The 15,471-nt window shown below is 46.2% G+C and overlaps 1 protein-coding gene across 4 annotated transcripts in view; it reads left to right on the top strand.

Annotated features, from left to right (window-relative positions):
- PTPN18 (protein tyrosine phosphatase non-receptor type 18) overlaps positions 1 to 15,139 on the top strand; it is a 63,155-nt gene extending 48,016 nt beyond the window's left edge. For all 4 annotated transcript variants that reach the window (XM_053295861.1, XM_053295860.1, XM_053295859.1 and 1 more), the window contains 6 exons: positions 4,723 to 4,802; positions 7,290 to 7,621; positions 8,586 to 8,668; positions 10,300 to 10,327; positions 12,789 to 12,893; positions 14,636 to 15,139. In XM_053295861.1, coding sequence (XP_053151836.1) covers positions 4,723 to 4,802; positions 7,290 to 7,621; positions 8,586 to 8,668; positions 10,300 to 10,327; positions 12,789 to 12,893; positions 14,636 to 14,703 — 696 coding nt within the window. In that variant the 3' untranslated portion in view covers positions 14,704 to 15,139. The remainder of the gene's footprint in view (positions 1 to 4,722; positions 4,803 to 7,289; positions 7,622 to 8,585; positions 8,669 to 10,299; positions 10,328 to 12,788; positions 12,894 to 14,635) is intronic.
- Positions 15,140 to 15,471: the final 332 nt, after the last annotated feature.

The following is a 15,471-nucleotide window of genomic DNA, read 5'->3' as shown; positions in this document are numbered from 1 at the left end:
AAGTTGACAAATCAGCTGCAACAAAACTGAGAATGCAATGGGGGAAACTGCAAAGTTGTTTACTGTGAGCTATAATGAACTGAACTATAATGAACTTTGATTAACCATTTTTAATTAACCCTAAGCAACCTCTCAGAAATAACCCTGGTCAGTCTTCCAGACATTATGTCAAGGCCCCAAAATGGAGTCACCATGATTTACAATGTAAATTTGTTTATTTATTTAAAACCTTTCTATGCCGATATTATATTCATCTACTGAAGGTGCAGGGTGGCTTACCAAAATAATTTGATCTATTAACATATAGTAAAATAAACAGTAACAACCCCATCCCCCCCAAAAAAAGACAATGAAGACAGTTATGCATAGCAGCAGCAATGCAGAGCCTCAATTAAAAAATCAGTCCACTAAAAACAAAACAAAACAAAACAAAACCACCTATATCGGGAAGCAGCAATATAGGAAGATGCTGAAAGGCATCATCACATACTCCACGGGAGATGGCAATGGTAAACCCCTCCTGTATTCTCCCAAAGACAACAACAGGGCTCTGTGGTCGCCAGGAGTCAGAATCAACTTGACAGCACACTTTACTTTAAACCCTGTTAGAAGATATTCATTTCACAAACTCTTCAAAAGGCTATTAGTAGAGAGCAGCTGTGGACCTCTCTGGAAGGTCATTTCACAGCCTTGGAGCAACTTAAGAAGTCAGCAGGAGACTACGCAAGCCTGGTTTTGTTTTGTTTTTTAATTAAGCCAAGAAGCCGTGGTGGGTTAGTCTGGGGAGATGTGTCTGGGGGAGCAAATAAGTGGGTCTGGAGTGGGGGCAGCAATATCACAGGTAGCGGGCAGAGGGAGGTATGGCGGTGGGAGTTGGGCAGGCCGTTACAGGGGAAAACGGTCCAGGCAATTGAGGCCTGTTCCTTTTTCCGGCCCTTCTCCCAACCCTCTGACCCTAGGGAGCTCTGAGAACACTCCTTCGAGGATTAGGGTGCTGCTGCTGAATGCCAGGTCAGTTAACGCAAAAACATCTCTCATCCACGATCTGATTGTGGATGAGCGTGCTGACCTGGTATGCGTGACGGAGACCTGGTTGGATGCGCTGGGCAGGGTCGGTCTCTCTCAGCTTTGTCCTCCAGGTTTCCAGATCGTGCAGCAGCCCCGCCTCAAGGGTCGGGGAGGAGGTGTTGCAGTCATCTTTCGAGAGACCCTCCCGGTTTCCAGGTGCCCGGTCAGGCAATCTCAGAATTTCGAGTGTTTGTCCTTGAGGGTGGGCCTCCGAGATAGGCTGGGGATTCTGTTGGTGTACCGACCACCCCGCTGCACTTCAGTCTCCCTACCTGAGCTGGCGGGGGTGGCCTTGGGTTCCCCCAGGCTTATTGTTTTGGGGGATTTCAATGTCCACGCTGAGGCCCCCCTAGTGGGTGCGGCTCAGGATTTCATGGCCTCCACGGCAACCATGGGCCTGTCTCAATTGGTATCGGGCCCTACCCACGTGGCGGGACACACTCTGGATCTGGTTTTTGCCGACTGGGAAATAAATGATCTGGAGGTGGGGGAATTTGAGACCACTCCCTTGTCATGGACAGATCATCACCTGGTGGGGTTTAGTTTGACTGCTCCGTCTGCCCTCTGCAGGGGTGGTGGGCCGATTAAGATGGTCCGCCCCCGGAGGCTTATGGATCCGCTTGGATTCCAGACGGCCCTCGGGGAGTTTCCAGTGTCCAGAGATGGTGACCCTGTCGACGCCTTGGTTGATCTCTGGAATGGAGAGATGGCCCGGGCTGTTGACACGGTTGCCCCCAAGCGCCCTCTCCGGCTCGGTGGAGCCCGTTCTGCTCCTTGGTTTTCCTCGGAGCTTAGGGCGATGAACTCGGGCGACGGCTGGAGCTACGCTGGAGGAAGAGTCGTCACGAATCCGATCGAACACGGGCTAGAACCCATTTTAGGGACTACGCCGTGGCGGTGGGGGCGGCGAAGAAACGTTTTTTCTCCGCCTCCATTGCGTCTGCTCAGTGCAAGCAAACAGAGCTGTTTCGTGTGGTGAAAACATTGCTCCACACATCCCCCCGGACAATGGGGGAGGAGCCATCTACAGCTCTTTGTGATCGGTTTGCCTGTCACTTTGCAGATAAAGTCGCTTGCATCCGTGCTGACCTGGACTCCAGAGTTTTGACAGTTCCGGCAGACGTGCCTTTGGTACCATCTGGTCCCATTGTGTTGGATTCTTTTCGGTTGGTGCGGCCTGAGGATGTGGACAAGATCCTGGGCAGTGTGCGGGCGACTTCGTGCGCTCTTGACCCTTGCCCTTCATGGCTAATAAAAGCTGCCAGGGAGGGGACAGGCAGATGGCTGGAGGTGATCGTTAATGCTTCATTAAGGGAGGGCAGGATGCCATCGTGCCTCAAGGAGGCGGTGATAAGACCTCTATTAAAAAAGCCCTCCCTTGATCCCTCCAGCCTGGACAACTATAGACCTGTGTCTAACCTTCCCTTTTTGGGCAAGGTGATAGAGCGTGTGGTGGCGTCCCAGCTGCAGAGGGTCTTGGATGATACAGATTATCTAGACCCTTTTCAATCTGGCTTCCGCCCCGGGTATGGGACTGAGACTGCCTTGGTCGCTCTAGTGGATGACCTACGCCAGGAACTAGACAGGGGGAGTGTGTCCCTGTTGGTTCTGCTGGACCTCTCAGCGGCATTCGATACCATCGACCATGGTATCCTTCTGGGCCGCCTCTCGAGTATGGGAATCGGAGGCACTGCGTTGCAGTGGTTCCGGTCCTTTCTTGAGGGGAGGGTCCAGAAGGTGGTGCTGGGGGACTACTGCTCGGCCCCGTGGCCATTGGCCTGTGGGGTCCCGCAGGGTTCGGTCTTGTCCCCCATGCTGTTTAACATCTACATGAAGCCGCTGGGAGAGGTCATCCAGGGATTTGGACTGAGTTGTCAGCAATATGCGGATGACACTCAGCTCTATCTCTCCTTGTCATCTGATCCTAGGGAGGCGGTGGATGTCCTGAACCGGGGGCTGGAGGCCGTGATGGGTTGGATGTGGGCTAACAAACTGAAATTGAATCCGGATAAGACGGAGGTACTGTTGGTCAGTAGGAGAGCCAATCGGGATGAGGAGATTCTACCGGTTCTGGATGGGGTTGCACTCCCCTTGAAGGAGCAAGTACGCAGCTTGGGGGTACTACTGGACCCGGCTCTGCTTTTGGAAGCTCAGGTGGAAGCGGTGGCCAGGGGTGCTTTTGCACGGCTTCGGCTGGTGCGCCAGCTGCGTCCCTTTCTCGAGAAGACAGATCTGGCCACGGTTACCCACGCCTTAGTCACGTCACGGCTGGATTACTGTAACGTGCTCTACGTGGGGCTGCCCTTGAAGAATATCCAGAAACTGCAGCTAGTGCAAAACGCGGCAGCGAGGGTTTTATCCAGAGCTGCCCGTTGGGAACATATCACCCCCATTTTGAAAGAGCTGCACTGGCTACCGGTTCGTTTCCGGGTCCAATTCAAGGTGCTGGTTTTGACCTTTAAAGCCCTAAACGGTTTGGGCCCGGGGTATTTGAGGGACCACCTTCTCCCAAGGGTTGCTGCCCGCTTGACGAGGACATCTGAGGGGGCCCTGCTCCGGGTGCCGACAATGAGTCGTGCACTCGGGACAGGGCCTTCTCTGTTGCTGCCCCCAGACTCTGGAATGCTCTCCCAGTGGCCATTCGTTCCTCGGACTCCATCATGGCTTTTAGAAAGCTTGTAAAGACTTGGCTTTTTACCCAGGCTTTTACATAATCGTTTTTACTGCTGCTTCTGTGTGTTTTTTATTTGTTGTATTGTTTTATGCCTGTTTTTATATGTTTTTATACTCTTAGCATGTTGTTTTTATTGTGTTTTTATTGTATGTTTTTAACTTTTGTAAACCGCCTTGGGGCTATATTTTAACGAAAGGCGGTATAAAAATGCAAAAATAAAATAAATAAATAAATAAATAAATAAATAAATAAATAAATAGCTGCAGTTAAGGCCTTACTCCTTGCCATGGATGTCCCCTCAGAGCAGGGCCTGACCCACAAATCACAGCTGTGGAGCTCCTGTGGGAAAAGGCAGCCTCTAAGTCTGAGTTCCCACAAACAGCAGATGTGGGGGTGGTAAACCTGGTTGTGAGGTGCCCTGCTTCAGACTACAGTGGTGGCATTCCCGTGATTGAATGCTCCTCTGCAGTCTGCACAAGAAAGAAAGAAAGAAAGAAAGAAAGAAAGAAAGAAAGAAAGAAAGCTGGCAGAGAAAGGGCTAGGCTAGAACCCTGCTCTCTGCCATCTCATTTTCTTTGTGCAGAGAAGTGTTTTGTATGTTAGTGGATTCACTCATGTGACAAGAAACCTTCAGATGTTTGTGCAGAATTTGATAGTGAAGTCGGGAAAAACTCTTCCCTTGTGGTCTGACAGGCACAACAATGTTAAGTAACAGCCCTAGGTAAATCCATACATTCAGAAACACATGGTGAGAATTTGGGGTTTTACAAGAGGACTGAAAAATGGATGGGCAGTTTTAAAGCATGAATGGATGACACTCATGGGTTGCAATCTGGAGCTCTCATTCTCCCCTCTCACTAGATCATATAGAGTTAATATATAATGTGACTTACTGATAAATTTCCGGCAGCAGGAAGCTCAAACAGCTGTACTGATCTAAAACATCCCTCACTTCTCTTTTCTTCTTCTGCTTTGCACAGAACCGTCTTCCTTTATATGACGACGCGCTCTCCCTCCGTCACCCTGCTGTGCCCCAGCTCAAACGAAGCACCATCCTCCGGTAAAGAGGGCTGGGGAATAGATCATTATGAATAGCAGCCCAGCATCTGTGGCTGTACAGAAATGTGGGGCCTTTCCTGTAGTGGCACCTTAGTTGTGGAATTATCTCCCTAGGAAGGCCCAATCTTTATACCTGTTGGATAGGAAGTAGTCAAAAGGCCTTTCCCCCCTCAAAAAGCCTTTATAATAATACTGTATTGTGGGTTTTAATGTTTATACATTTTTGTATGTTAAGATTGTTGATTTAATGAATTTTTAATTGTTCATTGTCTTGTTTTATGCTTTGAATGCTAATGGAAAGTTATTGCCCATCATGGGTCCATTATGTGGGGAAAGGCAGACTTCAGATGTAAAGTAAAGTTGTGCCATCGTGTCAGTGTCGACTCAACACATACTGTACTGTCATGATGTACTGTACACGTACTGGACATGATGTACAGTATGTAATAATGACTTAATACAGCAGCTGTTAGAAGAGGAATAGTGAATGTCTTTCAGTTCTGGGTATTCAGTGGTAAGGCTGCCTGTAAACCATAAAGCTAAGGTCTGGGCATCTCCGAGAGACACGGGAATTGCTCCATCGGTAAAAGAGGCCCTAGAGATTAGATGGCCATGTAAGTGCTTCTTTCCCCATACACCTTAAGACTCTCCTCAAGATAAATGTTTTAAATAGAGCTTATTGAACTAGCTTGCCTTTCCTCAACTCTTCCTCTGCCACTTCCTGATTCCCATGAACCCGTCTAATTGGGATACTTGGGATCTAGAAGCCTGCACCTAGTTTCAGGCAGACAGATCAGAAGGACAGAAAGTGGCGCAGGAAGCAGAGTCAGAGAGTAGGGCTGAATCGGGCAGGCTTCAAGACTAGGAATGGAGTGAACTAATCGGGGTTGCTTTCACACCTACAGTTTAGTCTGGAATGGCTATTCTCCACTCACTTTTTAAAGAGAATCCAGCTACTGTTTTTGCCAGCTTATTGCATTCCAGGATTTTTGTGTTGCCTTTCCATGATTTTTCCAGACCTGATTTTTGGCCGTTAAGGAAGAATTAAAATACAGTTGCAGGCTCCCTTCCAGCTGATGATTCCATCTCCATGATATGGAGGAGGACCAGCTGGTGAAGTAAATAATGCAGTTCCCTGACCTGGGACTTTTATGCACAGCAGGTTTTACCGTGGGTTTACGGGAAGGCTTTACTGCAAACTCGTATTTGTCCCAAAAAAATGACACATATAGTGGATTTTTTTACCCCGAATATCAATTGCGTTACACTCTAATGCACAGTGAAAAACCCAAATTGTGTGTGAACTACTCTCTGATAACTCACAGAGACTTCAGGGTAAATCTAGCCGATATGTGAACTCACCCCCTCCATTCCGGAGGAGGTGTGAGTTAAAGGGTTCCAAAAGCCCCATGTGAAAAGCTTCCTGGAGCGTTTCCACACAGGGCTGTTACCACGAATCTCCTTCGGAAGAAAGTGTGTGCACTTACTCCAAAGTCCATTTGAGATCCTTGGAAGCACTCCTCAGACAAATCGGGCTTTGTCTTCCAAATTCTAGCTTATCTCAATGTATTTCTGGGTTTTTAAAATGCTGCTTTTAAATGAGTTTTTCTGAAAACACCGGAGCAAACAGAGAGAGGCACTGATGCAGAATCATTAATATGATAAGAGGGCAATACTCTTTAGGAATGCAGATATAGCTCTTTAGAAATGCAAATCGAACTGGCTTGTCTAGCTGAAGGAAACAAACTCTTTAAATTCTAGTCACAAAAGTAAATCCTATGTGTTTGATCAAGTTGACTTTTTGGAACAATATTAGTCTGCTTGCTTCAGGTTTTCACTGGTTAAAACACCACGCATGTGTTGGGGGAAAGGGAAGAAATCTGTTAGTGTATACAAATGTTCCCAGTCTAGGACACGAGGTTTTGAAGGCAACATTGTGTTCCTACCCAAGGAGCTCACTCTCTGTCTCTTTCTCTCCCCGCATTGGCTAGAAGGAAAACACCGGGGCATGCAATGTGAACCTGCACCAAAAGAAAACCTGAGAGAAGAGGGGAAGGGCTGCCTCTCTCATGCCACAAGTGTAATTCGAAGTGGCTTTGCTCAACATTTACCCTGAAAGCTGTAAGCAGTGTGTAGGGGAAAGCTCCTGGAGAAGCTGAGAAAAACCCAAACAGTTCTAAAGGAGCTCCTTAGACTTGATCCTAAGCTGGACTACAGTTGACAAATAGCAATAACCCTTTATGGGTGTACATTTCTTAAAGCAACTCTTATTCCCAACTCATTTTGAACCCCCCCTCCCTACAAAAAAAAAAAAATTCTGCCAGAAGGTTGCTGAAAGAAATCACTTAAGAAAATTAGTTTTACAAATATGTCAGTTGTTTTACAAACTTGGCTAGCCTGACTCATGGCCCCTAAAAATCATAATCAAACGAAATGCCCACACAGAGAGCACAATCTTACATTTGGACCTCTGTTTTCTTTGCTCTAGAAGTATCTCGGTGCCAGCTGACCCCACCCCTGCAGCACTTCCAGAGTTGCCACCAAAGCTCCTTAGAGACATGGGCGATACCTACGCTGTGGTGAACAAAGCCCGGCGAGGTGGAGCAGGAGCTTCTTCTGCCAATGGGACCAAGCCTGATGGAGAGGCGCCTCTTTATGCTGCCGTGAAGCCTCGGGCCAGTAATGTGCCTGACATCTCAGCCATCGACCCCAACGCCTTTGCTGGACTGCAAGCCAGCCATTCACTGCCTGGGAGCCCGGTCCGACGGCCACCTCCAGGCTTAGCCTGTGAATACACCCAAATTGCCCCGTCTGTTCCAGGTAATATCTGGGGTGTGCATTTAAGAATTTGTTGTTGATGTAAAAAGAGGGAGAGGGGAAGGAGATTGGGCAGTGATTTCTGCATCCTTTTCCTTCCTGTAAAAGTGCTGTTCCCTGCCAGAAATTTGTCCCTGGACTGCCCCATCTCCTTCTCCATGTACTAGCCTCCCCATCAAACCTGCAGAGCAACTATTCTGACGGGTACCTGGCCTTGCTGCATCTCTGATCCCATTGATGAATCACTGTCCATCATGCCAGTCACTATCTCAGTACAATAGCCTTGTTAGGTAGGTAGGTAGGACAGTGAGTAGGTATTATTATCTGATAGTGTAGATCTGAAGAGGAGGGATGACACTGTGAGAATAGTGGTAGCTTATAGTTACCTAGGTTGCAGTCCTGTGTCTGCTTGGAAATGTTTAATGTGTTGATACTTACTTCTGCATAAGCATGCCCCAGGCTAGGCTGTTGCAGAGGAGACATTTGAAACAAGGGTGTCCTAGGTGTTTGTTTTCTTGAACCACTTGGCTACAGAAGCTCTGTATACTCCATTGATATGGCCTCTAATGCAGGTAAACAAGAGTCTAGTCCTCGTTGAACTAGAGAAAATGGGTCACATGGCAGGATTTTGATTAGATGGTTATTTGGAAGGTTTCTCTTTGGCACACAAGTCTAGCACACACTAAGCACGTTCTTATGGGAGTCTAGAATTTTTTTTTTTAAAGTTCAAAATATGTACTGAGGGTAGATGTTTCTTGTGAAGAAAAGCCTAATCAAATGTTGTACAGTAAGGTAGCTACCATCTACTGAGAAACTTTCAATCAAGTCTCAAACTTCTCAAACTACTGGAGATGGGGGGGAGGGGTGGCAGAGGGACCAGCGAGGTGATGGATCTGCAGGTCTCAGAAAGCCCATATATGGAACGTATGGGTTTTATTCTCTTTGCTCCGCCTCTTCCCTTCTGCAGCTGATGTCAGTTCCAGAGGTACCACCTCACCATCTCATACCAACGGTCTTGGGAAAACCCTTCTGAGGAACCTGATGTCTCCAGTACGTAATTTGTATTGTGTTTTCCTGCCAATTTCCCAATGCACCAGAGCAGCAATGAGAAGCCTTTGGGAAAACCTTTTAGAGCAGGAGTGGGCAAACTTGGCCTTTCAGTTATTGTCGAACTACAAATCCCATCATCCCCATGTGGCTAGAGATGATGGGATTTGTAGTTCGACAATAACTGAAAGGCCAAGTTTGCCCACTCCTGCTTTAGAGGTTGGCTTGAGGTTGGGCCATTGGGGTCTGCACTCATTGTTTACCCTAGAACAAGTAATCTCAGCCCTTAATATGCTCATCTGAAGAAAAGGAAGATTAGTGACCTATAGAGATGGGGGAAACAAAGCTCCAAAAAGTTTCACAGACTGGGCGACTGATTTTCTTAAAAACCCACAATAGAAGTAGCCTGGTGAAGACCAAGGCATTGCCGTGCAAGAGACAAGGTTCCCCATGCTGCCTTGCCCTTGCTGAGGGCCAGCCCTCTCTCAAAACTGACCCTTGAAGGCTTTGAACATGGTGTGGGGAGGTTGCCAGCAGCAGGCTTTTCTTCTCTCCTTGAGTTTCTTTTGAAGAGAAGAGGGCAGACCTCTTTCTTCTCCCTGTACTCCTTGCAAAGCTTGCAAGGGTCAGATTGGTCCTAAAGAGTTACTGCAGGAGCAGTGGTGGAGGGCATTCTGCCACTCTCCTGGTAAGGTAAAGTGTTCCATGGAGTCGATTTTGACTCCTGGCACCCACAGAGCCCTGTGGTTTTCTTTGGTTTACCATTGCCTCCTCCCGCACAGTATGAGAGGATGCCTTTCAGCATCTTCCTATATCGCTGCTGCCCGATATAGTAGCAGCAGGTATTTGAACTGGCAACCTTCTGCTTGTTAGTCAAGCATTTCCCCACTGCACCACTTAAGGTGACACTCTCTGGTACAGCTCAGTAATAACTTCGCCTCATGAAAAGGCTGGCCACCCCTGGAAGAGGCCCTGCCCTGCTTTCCCCACCACCATCACCATCTGGTCATCAGAGGTAGAGCAGCTCAGAACATGGAGGTTGGGTTCAGTTGTTATGGCTAATAGCTGCTGATCAGCGCTCTCCTCTTTGAACTGGTCAAATCCTCTTTTAAAATTCATTTGTACTGAAGGCCATCACTGTCTCCTGTGATAGTGAATTCTCTATTATACGCTACTGCATTGTGTGATGCAATACTACTTTTGTCAGTTCTGAACCTCCTGCCAATCAATATTTTTTTTAAATTACTCCAAGTTCTAGTAAGTGAAAACTGCCTTCTCTATCCACTCCAGGCTTCACACCATTCATGATTGGTGGACCATGCCCCTTGTTTAATTATCTTTATTTTTCTAAACTTAAAAGCCCCAACCTTCTTACCTTTTCCTTATAGGGAAGCTCTCCATCCCAACAATAAAGTGTGCCACTCAAATATATTTTTAGCACAGTCTCTTGAAATTGCAAAGTTTAGGGGATTTTCAAGTTGCTGGAGACAGTTGAGCCTGGAGTCGCAGAGTCCTAACCATGACTCCTGCATTCTCTGTGAAGGGGCTGGGTCTGGGATCAAGAGTGCTGAGCACCTGGAGAAATAAGATTTTACTTTCCTTAACACTTTTCTCCCTCCTCTCCCTTGCTTTAGGTTTTTACGTCATCACCTGGGAAGAAAGGTGAGAGGGGAAAGGGGTTACATAATATACAGACTCTTTTCAATATAGTGGGATTTGGCCACCTTCTGAACGAAGTTCCACTTAACAGATAATTTGGATAATAATTTCTTATAATGGCACCTTCTGTGGCCCATAGAAACTTTGGGAGAATTCAAGAAGAAAATGGTGCAGAAGCTGATGCAGGGGTTAACATCCCCTACCTCCGCATCATTGTACCTATCCAGATTGGACCCCTGTGCAACTGATGTTTTATCTTAAAAAATAAGCTCGTAATTAGACAGTGACATGTTTAACATCTCATTTAGCTTAGTCCCTATTCTGGCTTCCACCTCAGTTTTGCCACAGTCTGTCTTGGTTATCTTAATCTTGAGCCAGGAACTGGACAGGGAAAGTGCACCCCTGCCAAAATTGAGGCAGCCTGGTGTAGACCAGGGATTCTCAACATTGGTTCCCCAGATGTTATTGGACTTCAACTCCCATAATCCCTAATTAAAGGCCACGGGCTGGGGATTATGGGAGTTGAAGTCCAATAATATCTGGGGACCTAACATTGAGAATCCGTGGTGTAGACAATACTGAGCTTGATGGACCAATTGTCTGACTTGATATAAGGCAACTTCCCATGTTCCTTTGTAAGATGCTCTATCCAAGGCAGAAACCATTAAAGGCAGAAACTACAACTGGTTCAAGAACGTGGCTCTGCGGGGGGGTGGGCGTGCTGGCCCTGCAGGAAGTGGCACACCCAAGCCTTTGGCAAGGCAGAGTTACACTGTTAGAATCTCCTGTGACCACAACTCAGTAGAATGTGAGTTGTGGTCACCCAACAGATCCTTCTGTGAACAGGAGAGGTCTTTGTCTCAGCACAACTCTTTCCACGAACAGGAGGTGGTTTTTGTGACGGCACCACTCCCTCAAAGGCTTGAATGCTACCCGCTGTGCAATGCCACTTTTGCAGCAACGTCATTGGCTTCCAGGCTCATTTAAATTGCTGATTGAGACGGTTAAAGTCTTAAACAGTCTGGGCCCAAGTTACCTTAAGGACCCCTTGCTCCTGTACAAACCTATTGGTGCATTAAGATCCTCTTTGGAGGCCTTATTGGTCATGCCCCCACCATCTGAAACATGAGCCCGATTCAGTCATTGTTATACCTGTGTTAAGGTGTCTGTACATGCATACATATGTCTGTGTGACTCTACCTGCCTTAATTTTTAAAGTGAACCTGGGTACAGGTCCCTCAAATGCATGGTCCAAACAGGAAGTGACCTGCTGTACCTGAATGCAACACAATACAGTGAAGGCCTGTACTTGTGTAAAGAGCTGTACCAGTGTGTGTGCTGTGCATTGATTGTACAAATGTTGAGCATAATAGGCCTTATGACTGCCAAGGGCAGTCTATTACATGAGTAGGGCCTGCATGCTTTAACCAGCTGCAAGTTGTGCCAGGAGAAAGATTCCCATTAGTAAGATGGACTTAAAACCTGTGTAGGAAATTCCTGCTGGAATTATATCATCTCAGAAGCACAAGTGCTCTCTAGTGGCCATAGGTGAATGCTTTCGTGTTGTGCATAGGATCCCTAACTGAACAAAGAGACACCTTTTTGTGTGGTGATTCTCTTATATTTAGCAGCGGGAGAGCAACTGGCCGGATCCAACTGCAGCACCGCATCCCTCCAGTGGCTGATGCTGGTATCTGCCTTACGTTTCTTTTTAGATTAGGAACATAGGAAGCTGCCATATACTGAGTCGGACCATTGGTCTATCTAGCTCAGTATGGTCTTCACAGACTGGCAGCGGCTTCTCCAAGGTTGCAGGCAAGAATCTCTCCGCCCTATCTTGGAGAAGCCAGGGAGGAAACTTGAAACCTTCTGCTCTTCCCAGAGCGGCTCAATCACCTGAGGGGAATATCTTGCAGATTGCAAGCCCTTTGGGGACAGGGGACCACCTTATAGATGTATTTCTATGTAAACCCCTTTGAGAACTTTGGTTGAAGAGCGGTAAATAAGTATTTGTTGTAGTCCCTTCCTTCCACTTCCCCATGCTAGCAGAAACAGAATTACCTCTGCAGTATTCAATGAATGATGAATATCTATATTATAAGCACACATAGGCACACTAGTTTAATCCATATAGGTAACAGAATCCTACTTCTCTTGGTTCAGATATTGGGTTACCTTGGCCCAGAATTTCTACAGGCAGCCCCAAGTAATATATGCATTCTGAGCTGCTTCCAACTGTGCTGTTCCCTTAGTGACCGTTTCAGTTGTAGCTACTACAAAAGCTTTAAGTGAAAGGGGCCAGCCTGCAGCCTACTTTCAAAGTCGACTTTGCAGTAAGTCACCTTTCAAGCAGGTTTGGAGGAGGGTCTCCCTGTGTTCCAGGTATGAGGGAAATTTTGTTCCACCATATTTGTCATGGATTGCTGTATGTCAAGAGTTAACGTGCACATCTGTTTCAAAACAGCTCCGCCATCATCACGGACTGTCCCTACCCAGGCATACGAGGATGTAGGGGATGCCATTCCCAGGGGAGGCCCAAATGCTGCAGGGGCCTCTACCAATGCAATGGGTGAGTAAGGGGATATTTGAGCCAAGGCAGGAATAACATCGAAGGGTGTATTTGTATGGGGATTGGGAAGGGGGAAGAATTGTTTTTGACTCAGATATTTGGGATCTAATTATATATATTAATACAGGAGCAGAATCCCGACTAAAGCTTTGGTTGGTTAAATTATCAAGGTTGTACATTAAAGCACACTCGGTTTATTGATTGAAAACATTTTTGTACTAGTGTGTTATAGCCATTGGGAATGAGAGAGAATTATTAACATGGCCTATCAATGAATAGCAGTTTTCTAAATTGTACATTATTCTGCCACCAGTATTATTATTATTATTATTATTATTATTATTATTATTATTTTATATATATCCCGCTTTTCCTCCAAGGAGCCCAGAGTGGTGTACTACATACTTGAGTTTCTCTTTCACAACAACCCTGTGAAGTAGGTTAGGCTGAGAGAGAAGTGACTGGCCCAGAGTCATCCAGCTAGTTTCATGGCTGAGTGGGGATTTGAACTTGGGTCTCCCCGGTCCTAGTCCAGCACTCTAACCACTACACCACACTGGCTCTCTCAAAACCACACTGATAAAGATTTTGAGGTCAGTTTAATTGCATCAACTTATTTTAAAAGGCATAAATTTATTAACTAAAAGTAAGGACATCACTGTTTAACTGGGTCACCTCTTTAGTAAAGCAAATGTGTTTGTATTCCATATAAAACACAAATAAGAACTGCAGATGGGAAGCACCTTCTTAAGAGGCATTCCTTCCCCCTCACGTAGGAGACTAAGGGTGGAGAAATGCAGTTAATACCTGCAACGATATACATATAATCTGAAAACAAAGTATATCTTGCTTCAGAACTTTTTTTACCTATATCCAAATTTAATCTGTTAACATGTATGTATGTTGTTTTATTAACCCAGATTTTTTAAAAATGGACTAATAATAATAATAATAATAATAATAATTCGATTTCTATACCGCCCTTCCAAAAATGGCTCAGGGTGGTTTACAAAGAGAACAAACAAATGAGATGGCTCCCTGTCCCCAAAGGGCTCACATTCTAAAAAGAAACACAAGATAGACACCAGCAGCAGTCACTGGAGGTACTGTGCTGGGGGTGGATAGGGCCAGTTACTCTCCCCCTGCTAAATAAAGAGAATCACCACAGTAAAAGGTGCCTCTTTGCCCAGTTAGCACGGGCAAAGCTTAATAGCTCTATTAAAAATTCTCTCACTAGTTACTAGTGAGGAGAATTTAGTTGACAGCTTAAGACTGCTGTCTTTTTACTGAAGCTGTTACCTTCATAGCAGAAGCCAGGGAGGAGAAGGTGCTTCTGTATCAGGAGTTTTACTCTGCTTAGAAGCAAAAAGCAAATGGGCAAGGGTCACATACGCCATGACATAGGAGAGGGGGAAAATGAAAAAATTATTTCTGTGTCCCAAGGGAACCACATGGGCAGTGAAGAGCGAGAATAATTAGAATCTGCCACCAGAGATTTTCAGTATGTTCTTCAGATTCTGTTCTGTGTTAAGAGAAAAAGTGTATAAAAATGTGTACACACACACGCACACACAACCCCTTGAGCAGCTTGCATTACTGCAATTCTTGCCATGTAAGACTGGCTGGTGGCAGGGTTAGGGTTGAGCCAGGCAAGTTGAGCCTGGGGTACCACAAAAGGAATGGGGCACAAATCTCTCAATGCTTCCTCCATCTTTGTCACCCCCACCCCTCTGATCTCATAGGGTTTAACGTCCGCATTGGGAAGCCCAAGGGACCAAGAGATCCTCCTGCTGAATGGAGCAGAGTGTAAGAAGCACTTCAGAGTGAAAGGGAACAGATATGGACACTGCTTCCACTTTGAAACAATACAGACTGGACCAAACTGCTGCATGCTCAACCCGTCTTAGGAAGTGGATGTGCAACATGCAAATCACCCATGGAAGCACAAACCAAAATAGATGGCTGCAATCACTACATCCTGGGACTCTAGTTGGCCAGATCAGATGGACTTGGAGATGTTGCAGAACTTGGAATCCTCCAGCTATGGCACCTTACACTCTCTTCCCATTCTGGGATGTAGGACTATTCCATTCCTTTTCACCAGATCTTGAATGGGGTCCAGCAGTGGAGCTCCAAGAATGAGACTGGCATGAACATTTTAGCCCACAAAATTTTTAAGCCCAGTGCTAGGTGTATACAGGGCCAAAAACCTCCAACTCTGTGTTAAATAAATTTATGCTACTTTGTGTAATTGTTTTCTAATTGGCAGCCACTGAACCAAATTCAGCTTCCCTAATCTTTCCCTTTTCTGCATTCTCCTCCTCTGGCTGGGGTTTTGGGGGGGTCATGGGTCTGGGGGCAATTCTATCTATATTTTACCTTATTTTTGGTATTTCTGTGATCACGATTCCCCTAACCCCATTTGCCACTGGTTTCAATGGCTCATCTACTGCAAATTCACCCAACTGTGAGGATTTCCGGGAACAGAACCCTTACAGTTGGCAAAGGACTGTACAAGAAGTTGACCCATTGCCTAGTTTCTAGTTGTCAAGTGGGAAGACTTTCATTTCTTCTTCCT

The sequence above is a fragment of the Hemicordylus capensis genome, chromosome 2, assembly GCF_027244095.1.
Source record: "Hemicordylus capensis ecotype Gifberg chromosome 2, rHemCap1.1.pri, whole genome shotgun sequence".
Taxonomy (NCBI): domain Eukaryota; kingdom Metazoa; phylum Chordata; class Lepidosauria; order Squamata; family Cordylidae; genus Hemicordylus; species Hemicordylus capensis.
Note: the sequence above shows the minus strand (reverse complement) of the source record. Positions and strands in the feature narration are given on the sequence as shown.